Source organism: Nestor notabilis, unplaced genomic scaffold (genome assembly GCF_000696875.1).
Source record: "Nestor notabilis isolate BGI_N333 unplaced genomic scaffold, ASM69687v1 scaffold21803, whole genome shotgun sequence".
In the NCBI taxonomy this organism is placed as follows: domain Eukaryota; kingdom Metazoa; phylum Chordata; class Aves; order Psittaciformes; family Psittacidae; genus Nestor; species Nestor notabilis.
Genome location: NW_009920879.1, coordinates 21,225 through 37,950, shown reverse-complemented (window position 1 = coordinate 37,950; position 16,726 = coordinate 21,225). Strand labels below are relative to the sequence as shown.

Below are 16,726 nucleotides of genomic sequence, written 5' to 3'. Positions count from 1 at the left end.
GTAAAGTGATTTCAGTCTATTTTGTTGGAAGGTCCAGAGAGATCCTGTTACTGCACATGTGTACAATATAGATCTCAATCTGCTGATTCTCTTGCTTTAACCTTGGCTGGGGGGGTTGTACACTTTAAGGATCAGTTCTTATGTATGCATTGCCTGTAACAATGCTAATAAAGACACTTTTTTTTCTGTATATCTTAGTATTGCTGGTCACTCTTAAACACACTTGACCATTGGATATATGCTGAATTTTGGTTTGGCTTTACTTGGGAAGCTTTAAACAAATCCTTAGTATGGAATTATGTTAAACAAGTGTTTGAGTTGTTTCTCTGTGGCACAAAAGCAAGGCTTAACTCTGTATGCATCTCTGGAACAGTCGTTGGTTTGGACTTTGTGCTTGGAAACAGGTGAAGCTTCTGCATATCAGTAACCTGAGACCGGGAGGAGTTAACTCAGCCATTAAATTGCTGCTTGCGGAGAAATGTCACAGGTTTCTGAAAGTGCTGCTAAGGTACTCACTATAAGGACTCTGTAAGTGCCAGTTTGTTTTATTTTGAAGTTGGATTCTCACCACAGAGTAGGAAATGCATGTCTGCTGAGGTCTCTGTGCTGGAAATGAACCTTTGCATTTAAGCTTCCCTGATTCCCTCCTGCAGTATTGTTTCGGTGTTAACAGAACTACCTATGCAGGGCAGGAACCAAGGCACTCTGAACCACTGCACAGAACACTGCTCTTCTGACAAGGAGAACTGAATGCAGGGCCACAAGGCTGGCATGCTTTGGACCTGCCCTGGTACCTTGAAGGTATCTTTAAGGTGTGGATAGTGGTGAATAAACTAATATTTCCAAATACCTGCTGACAAACTGCACATATGGTACTGCGTATGTCCTTATAATTCAGTACCCAAGCAAAAAGCTGTCTGTCTGGTACCATAAAGCATAGGATAGATATTGTTAGCAGCTGTCTTTACTTGTCTAGAAGAGCATTCATCTCCTTCCTCTGAAAAGTTGAGTGTTTTTTCCCTGCTGAGAAATAAAAGAAACTCAATCTGCAGGGAGGGGGAAAAAAAAGCCTTCATTGACAAAGCATGAAGATAGCTTGGTGTAGAGTCTGAAAAGGAGGGTGGTGTCACAGTGGTTGTTCGGCAGGGAGAATAAAAACCATTAACTGCTGGTCTCGTTTCAGGTGTTTTTCTCTCCCCTCCCCAGAGGTAGGAAGGAAAGGATTTGGCCACGAGAGGGCTCTGTAAGGATAAGAAAGCAATTCACACACACTTGACTCCAGCAGGGCTGGAAGTGGCCTAGTGCTGGGGCAGGTCTGCTGCATTGCTTGTTTCTGCCCAGCGGTAGGATATTTAAACTTAAGGCCCAGTGTCTCACCCTGTCAAGGAAGAAGCCTGTTTATGGCTGTCTGTACAACTGCTTCTCCCAAAAATGTTTAGGGACACAGTATGAATGCGAGTAGTGCAACCTCTGTACACGAGTACATAGTAGTAGTAGTACAGCACCCCTTAGAACAAAATCTAGATTTGAATCAAATTACTTGTTACCTACTGTTCTAAAGAGAGAAAACCCTGACTAAGCATATAAACTACTAAGAATGATTATAGAGGAGTTGTTGCTGCAGCTTTCTGTAGCCTAGACTTGAGCATGTTCCCTGCTGCCTTTACCTGAAGAGCTGTTATACACTGCATAGAGTAACTGCTAGTGAAGATAAAGGTGGCATTCCTCATTGCTGTCTTGCCCTGTGCATTGCCGTATTTATTGAATTCCTTAAGTGGTAGCTGCAAGGAAAAAGGAAGATGCTTGTATTCCAGCCAGGAAAGAGATCAGATATTTTTGCTCTTCACACCAAGAAACAGGTTGTGACAAATTAAATTAATTTATTTTGTACAAATGAGAGTGGTGTCACAGTTGATACAGTAGGAAGGATATATGATTTTTACACCTGTTTTAACATTACAAAATGCCCTGTGACTTTTTTAAAAGGAGTATCCTGTCACTGATCACATTCTACTCTGAAAACACTTTGATCTTTAAAAACAACAACAAACAACAGAACCACCAGTTCCAGTTATCAAGTCTGACATACAGTACACAGTGTTAACAACACTTACTTGAAAGGCAGGAAAAATTGGTCCTGTCAGTTAACCCATGGAAAGTTTAAAGTGTGCTTTAGTCAGTGCAAATAGAGGAATGTGTCAATTGCTGTAATATCTGACCACCTGGTTAAATGGGGTGAGTTATCCCTGAGAAAGTAACTTCTCTCTGCAAGTCTCTCGGAGTTTGTTGATTGTTGCCATGGACAAGCTTCCAGGGTCTGTGAATATTTTCTGGTGGCAGAAGGAGAAAATTCTTAGTTAAAATGCTGGCTTTGGACAGTGTGCTGGAATTCTCACATTAAGTCTCTGAAGTGTGAAATCCCTTCTTTGATACCCACACTGAAAATGCTCATTGCTCTTTGGCCTCTTTATAACAGGGCATCTTCTACTCTGCTGTAAAGATACGGTAAACCTGCAGCTCATAACAAATGCTTTAAGTTACACAAAAGCAACAATACAAAAACTAGTTTGAATATAAGTGTCCTGTTAAAATTATTTTAGAAGGCATCTGTGTTGGTGGATGGCAGGCACATTTACAATGTATTAAACCATTCTAGGTAGTGCTACAAAGCACCAGCGCATTTCTCATGGGGTGCTAGCATAGGTTTTTCAAGCTCTGGAACACATACATATATAAACCAGTATGTTCCTACTAAAAATAAAGCCAAAAGTCTTAGTCCCCTTGCTATATTACCTCTGCTTTTCTTCTCTACCAAGCTTTCAGGGTAGTAGAGTGCATGTAAGAATTTGAGGCATTTCAAATGCCATCACACAGCTGCAATATCTGTTTTTTGCTTTGACTTCTTGCTCAACACCAATACATTTGTTCCTAGTGCTTCATCTGAAGTTTCTGACTGACTAAAACTGTGAAACAAGCTGCAAGTTTATGCACTTTAATCTACAATTCAGATGTGTGGGCCCCTCAGTTTTCCGTACTTGTACCTGACAGCTCTGGAGACAAGACTATAAATGAGGCAGTCTACCAGAATGTTCTTCAAAGAAGCCTGCACTGCATTAAACTAAAAAGTAAGGTTTTGTTCAGGGAGAGGGAAGCATAAAATACTCAACTGTCATTGTCTCAACTGGTACTAGTATCTGTACTGCCATCTTTTACAATTTGATCTTCTGAGTTAAGCTCTGAATCTAATGATCAATACGGATTTGGCATCCAATCTATTAATAATTTAGAAGAATAATTCTTAGCTTGCAGATTGTCATGAGACTTGAGCCCTCAACTAACTTCCTGATTTTGTCTGAAAATAAGAACTTGGTGCTACCTTTTTCTAAACAGAATGCTTTATATTCTGGCACTATTAAGATTTATCAAGGCAAGTTTAAAATTCACTTTTGTGTCTATTCTACAATTCTCTGTTATAATTCATCTGAAAAAAGCACAGGAACACAAACCATAGTTCACTGAAAAATGCACTGAAGTTATTTTCTCATCAGCCTTCCTGCCTTAACTAGTAAAAAGGGCAAAAAACATTTTCCCCTGAACAACCAATAACGTGAATGGATTGCTATATATGGATTTGAATAATCTTTTTAAGAAACTCAAACCTTTCTAAAAATTTTTTTAAGTCAAAACATTTTCCATCCTTTTGGCAATTCCCACAGATACATTTCTCCTAATCATATCTATCTTTTGGCTCTGACATTTCTAAGTCAGTTTTGTTTTTAATTTGTAACAACTAAAGATAACAAAGAATTTTACCTGCATGAAGCTGTGACACTCCGTTACAAATGTTCCTTTGGTGATCTGCTTAAATTTATCACAGATGTCAGGGAAATTCGTGGCTTCCAAAATAAAAGCTTGGTTTTGCTTTATTAACGTTAAGGCCACGCGGAAGATGATCTTTGATCCTTCATAGAACAAACAATCCCATATTCGGAGCACAGTCTGCAGCAAAGGAGAATTTCATATTGCAGCTCTTGATTTCCAGTAGGTAATTTTCAAATGAAGTAACAATTACGAGCATACATTAAGAGAACTTCTTAGTAAGACTTACTTACACAAGAATAAGAGAATTACCTCTACTGGAAGAATGTCAATGAACAAGCATATAAACCAGCGTGACACCACTAGGGTCCACATGACTCCATGTCTTTCCATCAGCTCTGCCACAGCTGGAACTTTCATTTTCACAAGTTCTCCAAGGACTTCCTGATCAGTTTTCAGGCCCAACATCACAGGACTGTAATAATCTTGGAGAGAAGAAACCAAAATTCAGCAATCTTTGGACATGGTCTTGCCACAAAACTGAAGAGAATGTCCTGTGCAGCTCAGTATATAAAGGTATGCTGAGCTGATGATCCCAAGTTGAAGTACATTAAACCACGCAACAAAGATGTCTGCATTGTAGTCAGACAGCACTTCTTCAGCCAAGGCTGATCTCTCTACACAAACACTTCATTCAAGCATACCAAAGAATCTGCTTTCTCTCTGACGTTTTTTGGCAATTCATTCCTCCTTCCCCAAGAAGGATAATCCAGGTAGGTTTTAACTGCTAGCTTAGATTACAAAAGTCTTATTAATATTTAAAGAGTTCAGTGTAACCACCACCACCTTCACATGTGGGGGGCGTTACACACCTCCCAGTCCACACAATACCCAAACACGTAACAAAAACCCCAAAACCCCAAAACAACCCGTAGCCTTAGACTGGGTCCAGTCACAAACTGGAAATGTGAATTTCTGAGAGTGCCAGCTGTGCAGGGTGCTGAAGGCCAGATACCACTTCTCCTGGGGTATGACCTAGCCATTAAGAGTTTTTTCATTTTTTCCTCTGAGCCAAGGAAATCACACTTCTCACAAAATAATTCCAAGAGGAAGTGAACGATAGGTCCCTCAGGCAACATCTCTTCCTACTTAATTTATCTGCAAGACACGTTGAAATTAGACCTACATCTCCTACACTGCTGGTCATTGCACTAAACTGCTAAATCACTAGTTCAGAACAATGGAGCACACTACAACTGTTACCCCACAGCCTGCTTGACAGGTGAGAGTTTTCATTACTGAGGTGCAGGCTGAATAACAAGCACCTCAGTTCTATAAACACATAGGTCTGTCTATTCGTAAGGGAAGAAAAAGTTTCTTTTAGTTTGTAAGAGTTCAGATGGCCCAGCAAGGGACAAGAATTACACATATGTTTAGGAAATCTGTATAGGGAATTTAGGTGTTGACAGAAACACTTAAGATGGGCTTGATGGCTCCAACCCTGGGAAGCAATCCTTGATGCTTTGCTGAGAAGACTCTTATAATTAACATTATTTACTGGAAGAAATAACTGGTAACACAAGCACTTTTCAGCATGCTTCTTTCCTTCACTGATTCTGGAAAGCTGCAGTTCAGGTTTCTCTAACTTAGCTGCTTTCTGCTGAGGTTTCCAGACCCACACAGCATAGGCCAATGGTTCACATAAAGGTGAAGGAATCATAAAGAGCAAAGTCCATGTGTCTGAAGTAACTGTAATAAAACCTCCCAGTGCTACAAATAAGTTTAAGAGGAAGCCCAAATTATGCAGTACATTTATAACCTCATTCATTTCTCTAATGAAATCACAAGAGCAGTTTAATATTCCGCTCTTTCCTGTGACAATAATTTTCTTGAACAGACTGCCTGCCCCAGGAGCTATTTGTTCTACATTTGTCCTATCCAAACTGCAGAACATTCACAGTTTTTATAGTAACAAGGAGCATTTCATTCAGCCTTTAGGAATCCAGCTTTTTGCCTGTGATCCTTATTTTCTTTGTTCCCATTGAAGAATGACAGGTAAAACTCCTCCGTGGACATAACTGCCACTGCACGCATACATTTCTTCAATCATTTGCCTTTCAATTGCTTAGAGGGAAAGCTCTGAAAGCTGAAGCACAAGTAATCCCATGCAAAAGTGTACTAAAACCAAAACAGAGTCACACCATGACCTCAAAGTCAACACGCACTCCTCTCTCTTCGTGTATTTTGTGTTAATGTTGTGCTCATTAGTGAACTGGAATGCTGGTAAAGGTACATTAACTCTTCGAGTAACCCTTTTTTAAACTCCTAGTTTAGTGTAAGTGAAAAACTAATCACATTTCAAATAACAGACCAAGCCTTCTTCCCTTTCCTACCCTTCCTCATCCTCTTGTACACCCACAAACCATTTTCTTCTATGTGCTCCTGAGACATACGAGTACTTAAAGTTAGCACCGGCAAGTGTCCTCGGGAGGAAGGACAGCAGCCCACATGCTCTCTGCTCTGCTGCAATCATCTGATACACTGAAATCAACAGCAGCTGCTATTTTTAATTTGTACAGCAAAGTAAATGTCAGGATTTCAGTGAGGATGTAACCGGACGCCTCAGCCAGCTTTCTGAGAGCTGGGAAGTAAAAAGTTAACAACCAGGCAACTCCAATACGTCACTCTTCCGAATTACTGAAGCAGCCAGGAAGCCTTGGCGTAAATGAGGATTTCACTCCAGTTTGTTAGATTGTACTGCTGGACAGAAAAGAAAAAGGAACTATTCATCTATCTGGGGCTGCCTCCTGCTGTCCCTCATGGAACAGGAGGGGCTCCATGTGCCCTGCTGCACAGCACTGCAATGTTCAGCCCAGTATGCTGCAAAACAAGCGAGAGGAGTGATTAATGATTTTATGCAAATGTCGATGACTGAGGAGCAGGGTTTTTCTCAGGACATTTGCTGCCACTTCACAACAGAAAGAAGTTACATTAAAAGAATCTGCATCCACGACATTCTTACGTGTAATTATTATATATTAATTATAGTTACTGTGGGTATCAATTATAATTATTACATATGATTAATATGTAATTATAATGTAATTTTACTGTGTATATATACTTTTATACAGAAATGTACGTATATAAGATTAGCTTCTCAAATTAGGAAAGCTGCATTCCCAGTCCTTTAGAATGTATTTGTGTACAACTTGTCCACGGATGATTTACATGGAACATAACAGCACTGCAGTGGCCCAGGGGGTAGCACAGACATGACCTTAGGGCTCTAACATCAATCTTCTGAGGACAGATTCACCCGGCGGGGAGCCAGACCTGCAGGCAGAGCCGCTCCAGAGCACAGCCAGCAGCACCCACAGCTGCATGCTGCCCAAGGGGCACACACCAAGTCATAAGGGCTGCACAGGGATTGCCAGAACTACAAAGGCAAGTCACTGAACAGAGTGTTCAAGGCCAGGCTGGATGGGGCTTTGAGCACCCTGGTCTAGTGGAAGGTGTCCCTGCCCATGGCAGAGGGGTTGGAACTAGATGATCTTTAAGGTCCCTTCCAACCTAAACCATTTTAGGATTCTGTGACCCTGCTCAAGCCACCTTTCATGGTCCACGTCTGGTCTCACTAGTGGAATGACTGTGTAACTTGGTTCGGTGCCTAAGCACTTGGTAACATTTAACCTACATGGCTCTTCTGTTCCTATTTGCTAGGGATGCCAAGTCCCTAGGCCTTCTGGAAATGTCCCCTCAGCAAAAATCCTGCAGCTCTCCCTTCCTGCAAATGTTTCACCGTGTGCCCTGGTTTCCTAACTTTTATAATTGGCTGCTCTGCCCAGAATCTTCCCCTAAAGTCAAGATACCCTTTTTATAAACAAGTCTACAAGCCTAACCCTCCCCACTCCATAAAGCTGTTTTTCACCACATACTGTGCAGCAAATTGTTTTTACTTACCTACCACCAAAATACATTAGCTTTATGTTCCTTCCATATCTTATCTTACAAATTATTTGAAATGTATAGATTTGCATTATCCACATTTAATTAGCATAACACTTATTTTACCTTCTCAATAATCTGGCAAAATACTGAGCAGTTGATGACCCAGAACAGACCCGAGTCAGCAACTGTGCCTAATCTGCCACGTAAAAGAAAATAAATAATCAAATGTAGGCTAGTTATATAGTGTACCTATTGATCTAAGTTGGTTTATAGGAATGTCCTCTGACAATAGATCATCCCCCTGAAAAAACACATAGCCAGATCACTTCCTTTTATTCCTCAAGTTGTCAAATTAAAGTGATAATGTTAACATTTAGGTGACCAAGCACTACATTACTTTTCATTGCATTTTCTTCTGTAAGACCAAAAATGAAATAGTGTCATAAATAATTATATTGTTATTATTATTATTTAATTTCAGAAAATATCTAGGTGAAAATTAAATTTCCTGATATGAAAATTCCACATTTTCAAGCTCTTCCATAAACTGGCCATAGCCTTTCCTTACTTTCCTCTCAGCTTTCCTTTGTATGTTGCCTGCCCACACACACCCACTTCACCAAAAGTCTGTTGCTCCTGGTGCCTGCCTATGGATTTTGAATGCCTTGCTAAATTTAGGAGCACCCAAGAGCATAGCAGAGGGTAATGCAGGCAGCACCCCATGTGAAATTTACCCCACTGAGTGCCCCTTCCTCATCAAAGTCCTGACCCCAAACAGCAGTGCACCCCCATGGCTCTGCTGGGATCATCAGCTTCTTTTCTTGTAGTCAAGCAGCAAAAGGAGGAACAGCCAGCTTTGGCAACTGCCAGGTATTTTACTGCTACTGTACAACAAAGGTGGCCAGATGAAGGGTCTTTTTTTAACTTGTTCAAAGGGCTTTTTTTTACTAACACTGTGGCATGCTGTCACTGAGCTTGAAATCTGTTCTAGCTCAGCATCTGGCAAAGACACATTCCCTAAACTACATTTCACTGTCTCCCTGTTGCATAATTAGCACCTCTCTGAATCCTACCAGGATGTCCAGGACTAAGACATAACTGTCTGCTTGTGTTCCAGAGCAGTAATGAGATTTGCAGGAAATAAGGATAAAGCTTGTAGGGACTGTGTGACCTTGTTCTCTCTTACAAATAGATTAAGAGGTTCCAAAAATAAAAGTTTAAGAAGCAGTACTCTTATAGCCCTAAATTACCTTTACAAGTCAGAGCTGCAGAAGTTAAAAAAAAGAGTCCTTCAAGTCTGTTGTGCCTATGTCAGGTTAAATGTAAATACTCCTACTGGAACTAACATGAGATGAATTCTTAGTGTTACAGAAATACCTCAGACAAGATCTCAGCTCTGCTGCTTATCTTCCAGCATTTCTAACTATTATTTCAAGAGCCTCTATAATCCAAACCAAATGTGATTTATAAATTGTCAATAATTGGCAATTAAATAAGTCTGATAAATAAACTGGCAATCCAATTTATTTAAGCAAACCTAAAAATTATAAATTAGCTGGTTTAACTTTTCTCACAGTCATACGCGATGTATTTTATTCCCATGAATATGTTACAATGTCCATGAGAGCCATGGGGGGGTGGGAGGGAGAAAGGAATTAATGTTCTCTCTCCTCCCCCAAACAAGCAAAAATGGTTAATTTTTTTACCAACATGTAACATTCAAAATGTCTCCTTGCTGTAGATGCATGTAACCATTTGCTACCAGACTTCAGTGAAATCCAGAAGATACAAACAGAGCAGCCACAGTGCTGGCAGGCAAAAGCAGAAGATGCCATGAACAGAATTGTCCAACTTCATGAAGAGCCCTCAGTTCTGTATTTCAAGTCAAACCAGAAACAGATTCAACCATGCGCCTTTGCGGAAAAAATTCCTTTCCAGTAATCCTTCACTATAAAACTTACCTGGTTGCATGTTACTGAACCCCTTGCTACACAGGGGTTATATTAAATAGCCTTGGCAGCGCAAAGCTTTCCTTTCCAAAAAAGATATGCTGTCATAGTTGAGTTTATGAACTCCATGCAACAGACATGGAATTATTATCTTCATCATTTCTGTTACACAGAGGTCAAACTAGACACAGACAGCAGTCCCTTCTCACCCTCAGAGCAGCTAAATAATTTCTACTATTCCTACACAATTTATTGACTCGCTCATTCTCCCTGTTGTCAACTCTAAGCCTGCTTTGTCCATGAAGGCAGGACAATCTGCTATTTTATTTCTACCATGGGATAGTCCAAAAAGGTGCAATAGGCCTTCTAAGAAGCTGGCATAAAGAGTTGGACAACCTATGTCCAACAAAGTTACAACAGGAAAAGGAGGGAAGCCAAGCATACTGCCAATTCTTTTTGCAGTATCAGACAAAAGTGACCCCCTGCAGATGTCCTGATCAAAACAATATCCTACAGATATGTGGTTAAATGTCAAGCTAAACTCTTAACTATAATATTTTTAAAACATTTTCCTAATCCTCCTTCCAGGAAATGGGAAAAAAAAATAGATCCAACAAACAAACAAACCTACCCAAAACAGGCTCAAGCTGTATTTTATTTTTCCTCCATTGAACCAAACTGAACCAGAACTTCTGTCCTGAGATATTGACCTACTGCCAGAAGCAGCAGTAGCCATATCAGTCGAAACTGAGCGTCAGCTTTAAAAAAAAACATAAACAAGCCCAATTTATTTTGGATGGCAGAACTACCGTAAGAAAAAAAAATAAAACAGATAATACAAGCATTTTATGGATGCTTATTGGTCGTGATACTGAGATCGCAAAAAATTTAGCATAATAGTATTTTGAGAAATTATTTACTATTAACACCTTTCGGCTAGCACAAAAAAGTTTTCATTGTTTCTACATAATCCCATCTGCTTGTATTCATCTTCTGCTTCAGTTCCCAAACTTGGAAATGGATCCTGTGGAGCTGAATGAACCATTTGGTTTCCTATCTGCATTTCACAAAGCACAGTGGGATTCTGAGCCGATGTAGTAGCTACCATTTGGAAATCGAAGGATGGTTGTTAATTTTGAAGACAATGGGAAGAAGGGCAAATCCTATATCCTTCCAGACATTACACAAGACAGAGATGGAATATAAAGAAACAAAAAGGCTCCATGTATAACCTCTCACAGAAATAAATTGAAGTTCAGCTGCATGTTAGAAATCACAAATGCAACATTCAGACATTCTTATTATGGAGAATGAAACTGGCTAGTGTTTTTAATTACGTTTTTAAAAATACTACCTCTCTGTTATGTGCTGCTTAGTAGAGACATTTACATCATTAAAAACTAGTCTAGATTCAAGTTATAACTACCAACATGCTCTCATGTAGATTAGATACAAGTCTGAGCAAAATGCTGTTGGCCAAGTCTCCTTTCTTCCCTCTCCTCGCTCTTCATATCCATTACCACTGGAACTGCTCCTTTTGTGAATACTGTTTTTCTCCTAGTGTCAGTGAGCTGATAAACACCAATGGACACAGATATTCACCACTCTGCTGTTTCCAAACATCCTGCCCTGACTCCAGTCATTGCACTCTATGAATTGCACCAGTCTAAAAAGATGCATGATTTGGATTAGGCTTACTGGATTAAAGACAGTCCCAAGAGCCAAAGCTCGTAATTCCCAAAACACTTTGACAGACTTTTAACACCAGTTTCCTCGAATAGAGAGGAAATTTGTGAACAAGCACTGAAGATTACCACAACTGCTTATCGTGCCTGTAGAGGAAACAAACATTTCTTTTTATTTTTTTTTTTTTAACGAGTTTACAGTTGTACAGTGAGTCTTAATGACTGATGACTTCAGCTGAATAAGGATTCTGGGATCTGTAGCTTTTCTAATTCCTCTACAGAATTAGAAAGAACAGCTAGTTTATCAGTTCACTGCACTGATAAGATTATTAACACTTCAGCACAAAACACAACATTTATGTTTGCTCACACTCAGGAGCCACCCAGCATTACATTTTCTTCAGGTCTTTACAAGAATGCTACAGTCACACCATGAGAGCTACCAAGCACATTACTTAGAAGGCTGGAACAGAAGCAGAAGGCTTAAAACAGAGAGATGGACAGACATACACAGTTCTAGCCTGATATTTGAGAGGGAAATGAATCCAGCCCTTCAGCCTGAAAGGGAATGAAAGCCACAGCCCTCTTACTTCAAGCCTGAAGTAGTTAACAAGAGAATTAATTTTCATCTTGAAGCAACAGGTTTTAAAATTATGAGAGGAACAAATTACACTTCTCCATGAGCCATAAATTGAAAGCTTAGTAAAGCATTCAAGTCTTCTGAACATAAACCACATGAAACAACCAAGGTTGTATCTCCCTAGCATCTCTGGAACTAAACAGTCACTTCTCGTACATTTAGCTAGACAAAAGTTATCACCGTGCGCTGCACATGATTTTCTTCGTATAATTTCCTTTACTTCCAAAGCACATCTCCTTCCATAAACACAGAGTAAGCACATCTTAGCTCAGGAAAAGCCAAAGTAATCCTTAGCTATATTCACTACTGAAGGAGAGAGCATGTCATCTCTGTATATAACATTAGCAAAACAGAGGTTAGAAAACTGTATCCAGCTTTGATATTCACATTTAAGGCAGGAAGATGAAGAACTGGAAAGGACATGAAAGACACTACTTAGAAAAACTGAGCTCTGCAAGGAACTTCTCCTGAAAATGAAAAGCAAACTTGACCACTTCATAGAGAATACCCCAGGCATTACAGGCTTTTCAATATACTAAGAGAAAGCCATAGAGCAATAGCTACGAATTAGGACAATGCAAATTCCAATAAAAAGTATAACAAACATGTTTAATAAGAGTGATTTATAGTTTGAATACACTACTCGGTGTGGTGGTAGGGTCTCTCTTTCAAACCAAGTCTGAGACCTTTCATAAAGATGAGCTCTAGCTAAACAAGTCTGCTACTGTTTTCTCAGCTGGCTTCTTGTACAGTAAATCTAGTTACATTTCCAGATTTATGAGTCTTGGTATTTAACACAGGGATTACTTCAAGCACACTAATACATCTTATGGGGAATTACAAGGTAAAATACAAATCTGTATGTTAGGATCTACATTAAGACCCTACAACCCTATTATATATTTGTCAGCAACTGTATTATGCTTCTTGCTGTCAAAATATATATGTTTATATATTTACCCTTGTTATTCTAAATATCATCATGTCTCTCCTCCTCCAATCTTTTCAGTATGCTACTCTGTTGTGCCTTGTGTATTGACATGACACAATATCTCTCAGTTTGGGATTGTTAACCAATACCAACTTCTTTTTTTCCTCCAACATTATGAATACAACTCTTGCATCAGGTGTAGCTTACAAGCATTCTTCAAGGATCACTATAACAACCTTCCTCCAGCCTGATACTTTTTAGCCTTTAGTTTTTAATTTTTTTTTTTACCCATATGCATTGCCTGGTTGCTTATCAATAATTAAATATAAGAATAGAGTTTTGAATGACGAAATAGTCATAAAAGTAAGAGACTGCACTGAACTAACTGGCATTATCTGCAAGGACACAAGGTGCAGTGCAAGATACCACATCAGTGGGTAGCTCAGTGACTGCTGGTTAGAACCAATGCCTGCATGTTGAGATAGTAGATATCCAACACATTTTCTGGTCAGAGCTCTCTGGTTCTCAATTATATCAGCCATAGATTTGCAGGTACTGTTGCATAAGAGATTAGGCATAGTCAGAAACATGAGTATTTGAACTGAACATAGTTATGTATCAAACTCTTGTATATCCTTCAAGTGACTTAGGTTTACAACGTTCTTTGAAGTCCCATCATACAGACTTCCAGGTTTGAAGGGAAGGAGCCACTTGAGAAATGCAGTATGTTGTACTACCTTTACAATGTTTCTATGTAGACTGCTTGCTTTTAATTGCAGTTTATTTAGTTCTTGTGGCTGAATTTAATACCTCTGAGAGCAGAACTGGCTAGGCAGCTGCATCTTAGAAGACCTGCTTCTCCAAAGGGGAATGGAACTTAGTTCCACATGAAGCATTTCTTCAGCTGTGCAGGTAAGAGACACTGCTAGACCTGAACTGAGCTGAATTTGAAGCCTGTGAAGAAGACACAGGCTTATGTGTCCTTTCACAGAGAAGACTTGAATACCATAGGTATGTGCCTTTGGTGTGGAAAGCTCCTTGCAAGGCTATGTGTAACTTGAGTGACCTCATGTTTGCAGAGTAGTTTTTGATAACTGAGCTTTTTTTAACAGCACCACCAACCCAGACAGTTTCACCAGATTGATCAGTTTTGAGCTGTTTGCTTACCTTTCTCCTCTGGCAGCACCCACACACAGGGCCATGAGCTGACAGAGTTTTCAGAGCTCATCCTTAGAAAGCTGCTCTCTGTGTGCTCACATGTGAAGCCACAGCAATGCGCACCTCTGGTGCACATCACATCTACCACTAGGAGAAATGTGGTTTGTCTGGTAGGCTGAATAATTAGGAGTTTTGGAATATGGGACTCAAACATGTTTTACTCTCAACCAACAGCCATGATGAAAGCATTAGTCTTTGAATATTAGAGGTCAGTCGTATGTACCTAGGAATTAAGCACGCAGTGTTCTGTTAAGCTGAAGGTGGAATGTAGGAGTCATCATGTGCCTGTATTTAGAAACCACGATAAGCCTGAAATGCTTATTACTTACAAATCTGAACTGATAGGGGATTTTCCTGAGCAAGCAGGAAATGACTAAGTGATGTTTTTCTTTTTTAAAAATGATATATTTATACGTTTTAAAATAATTTATTTCCTGTATCATATGCCCCATCCAAATCACAAGCCTCACCAATAAAAGAACAATCTCAATATTTACTAGGTGTGCTTTAGGTAGCTGAGCAAAAATCTTGCCTTTTTGTCTAAACCAGAAGTTTCCTGTGTATGACAAGAATATATATATTGTCAGCCTTACTTTTGTGAGGAACCATGGAAAACTTCAGCTGTACAGTAAAAGGACCCATGGCATTTAAAAATGCTGAAGAATATTGTGTTCCTTGCTACAGCTGTATTTACACTGGAAGTAGGACCTAAAAGACTTACTCCACCCAAAAACGTCAAGCATGCCTCTTTCCTTCTGGCAAGCAAGTCTTACATTAATATAATTTCATTATGTTGAACTTGAAGTATCTTCAATTGGCCTTCTGGCACTACTCTGGATGGGACTGCAGCCTTTGGCTGTCTGTGCAGGCAGTGGTATTTACCTGTCTATCTCCCCAGTAAATCAAAATTTCATCCTTTTCAAAAGCCAACAGCAAAATAAAATGTTTCAAATGAAACCTTAGTTCACTTAGGACTGATCAAAGGTAGAGTTCCCTGGCTGTGTACAAAGGAGGAAGGTATGCAGAATGGTAGAAATGCAGAAGTGTGGATTTAGGTGAAAGAGAACCCTTTTTTTTTTTGAACATGTGAAAAACAATTAGTAGCTAAGCCTTAGCATTCAGCACAGGGCTTATTTAGTCTGTGCTGTATATTCTGTTGGAATAGCCACATTGGAGGGATGTTATTTTCTGTTGTTGTGTTAGCTAATGGCTGTAGTTGTGAAAGCACTAATTTGCACATGTGATACTGAAACTATAGTTTTGACAGAGCTGTCTCCATGTTAAAGGGATTGTGCTGGTTTAACTGTGGAATTAAAACAGCAGAGGTGCAAAGCCAAAGTGAGGAACTTATTTCATTCCTCACAGCATACATACGTATATCTGTGTATATATATGTATATATATGTTTTTCATTAAGAGTAAATAACCCCAGTATAATAGCACAGTAGACTAATCAGAGTATAGCTTGATAACCACTGCTGCTTTCAGACTAAGAACCACTGAAGTATGTGTGTGTGAGAATTGTTAGTCCAAATTGTCAAGTTTTTCTTCTCTCAAACTCACCATTTAATCACAAATACGTAAAATATGACAAATATGCTCCTTAAATTACATACCAAAGTACCCCAGTTGAAAGCTCCCACCTACCTGATGTTTTCTAAAGCAACCTCCCCAATATTTCCTCAATAGAACAAAAAAAATTCCCAACAAGAACCACAATGATGAACAGAACAGAAACACTAGAGCTATGCTGAATACAAGTTGCAGACACCTCTACTCTGAGCTTGAACTGAATCCATGCTGCTTCGTGTGGGCAATACTGTCTGCTCCAGCAGACATTCAAAATACTGTTTTGAATGAACATGGGAATAAAAGATTTTGGTAACACCCAAAATTTCAGTTAAACAAATAATGCTCTTTCCTCTTGCTGTGTTTAAATGAGATGTGCTCCTAGTCCCTTCAAATCCCTGGCTGAGCTGCTGACAGTAGACTACAGGCTTGCCTTCAGCAGAAGCTGCAGTGCTGTTTTCAGCCAGATGAGGGGCATGAACACGACTCCACATACCACATTTGGTTTTTGCTGGCTCTCTCTTCCAGCTGTGCTAACTCCATTTGAGTGTAACAGAACAATTCAGCAAGAAAAACCTCTACTGATGGCGTCCCATTCTGTCAGTGGTTGGGGCAGTCATGCCTTCATCATATCCTATGGTACATTCCTCCACCCAGACCTAAAACCCAGTACAAGCAGGGAGGTGAGCCATAGATTTGGGAAGCCTTTCTCTGTCACTTCCCCAGAAAGCTGCCACTAGTAGCAGCAAGCTGCTACTCCCATCTGTCACATGCTACATTTTTCAATCAATGACATTGATCTGTGGCTGGCTTGGTTCATCTGCTGACCAAAAAAAAAATGCTGTCAGCATCAAGGTACTGGAGTGGCTGTTAATGTAATTAAACGTGTGTGGGCAGGGGGAAGGAAGCATTCACAGGGACACTGCTGAGGGCAGAGAAGGCATTTCTAAACTGTCCTAAATAG

The 16,726-nt window shown here is 39.7% G+C and overlaps 1 protein-coding gene across 1 annotated transcript in view; it reads right to left on the bottom strand.

The window, feature by feature from the left end:
* Positions 1–1,866: 1,866 nt before the first annotated feature.
* GRTP1 (growth hormone regulated TBC protein 1) overlaps positions 1,867–16,726 on the bottom strand; it is a 34,454-nt gene continuing 19,594 nt past the window's right edge. Inside the window, exons 5-7 of the mRNA XM_010010894.1 lie at positions 4,132–4,304; positions 3,814–3,999; positions 1,867–2,330 (exon numbers count right to left, since the gene is read on the bottom strand). Of these exons, the coding sequence (XP_010009196.1) occupies positions 2,241–2,330; positions 3,814–3,999; positions 4,132–4,304 (449 nt within the window). The 3' untranslated portion in view covers positions 1,867–2,240. The remainder of the gene's footprint in view (positions 2,331–3,813; positions 4,000–4,131; positions 4,305–16,726) is intronic.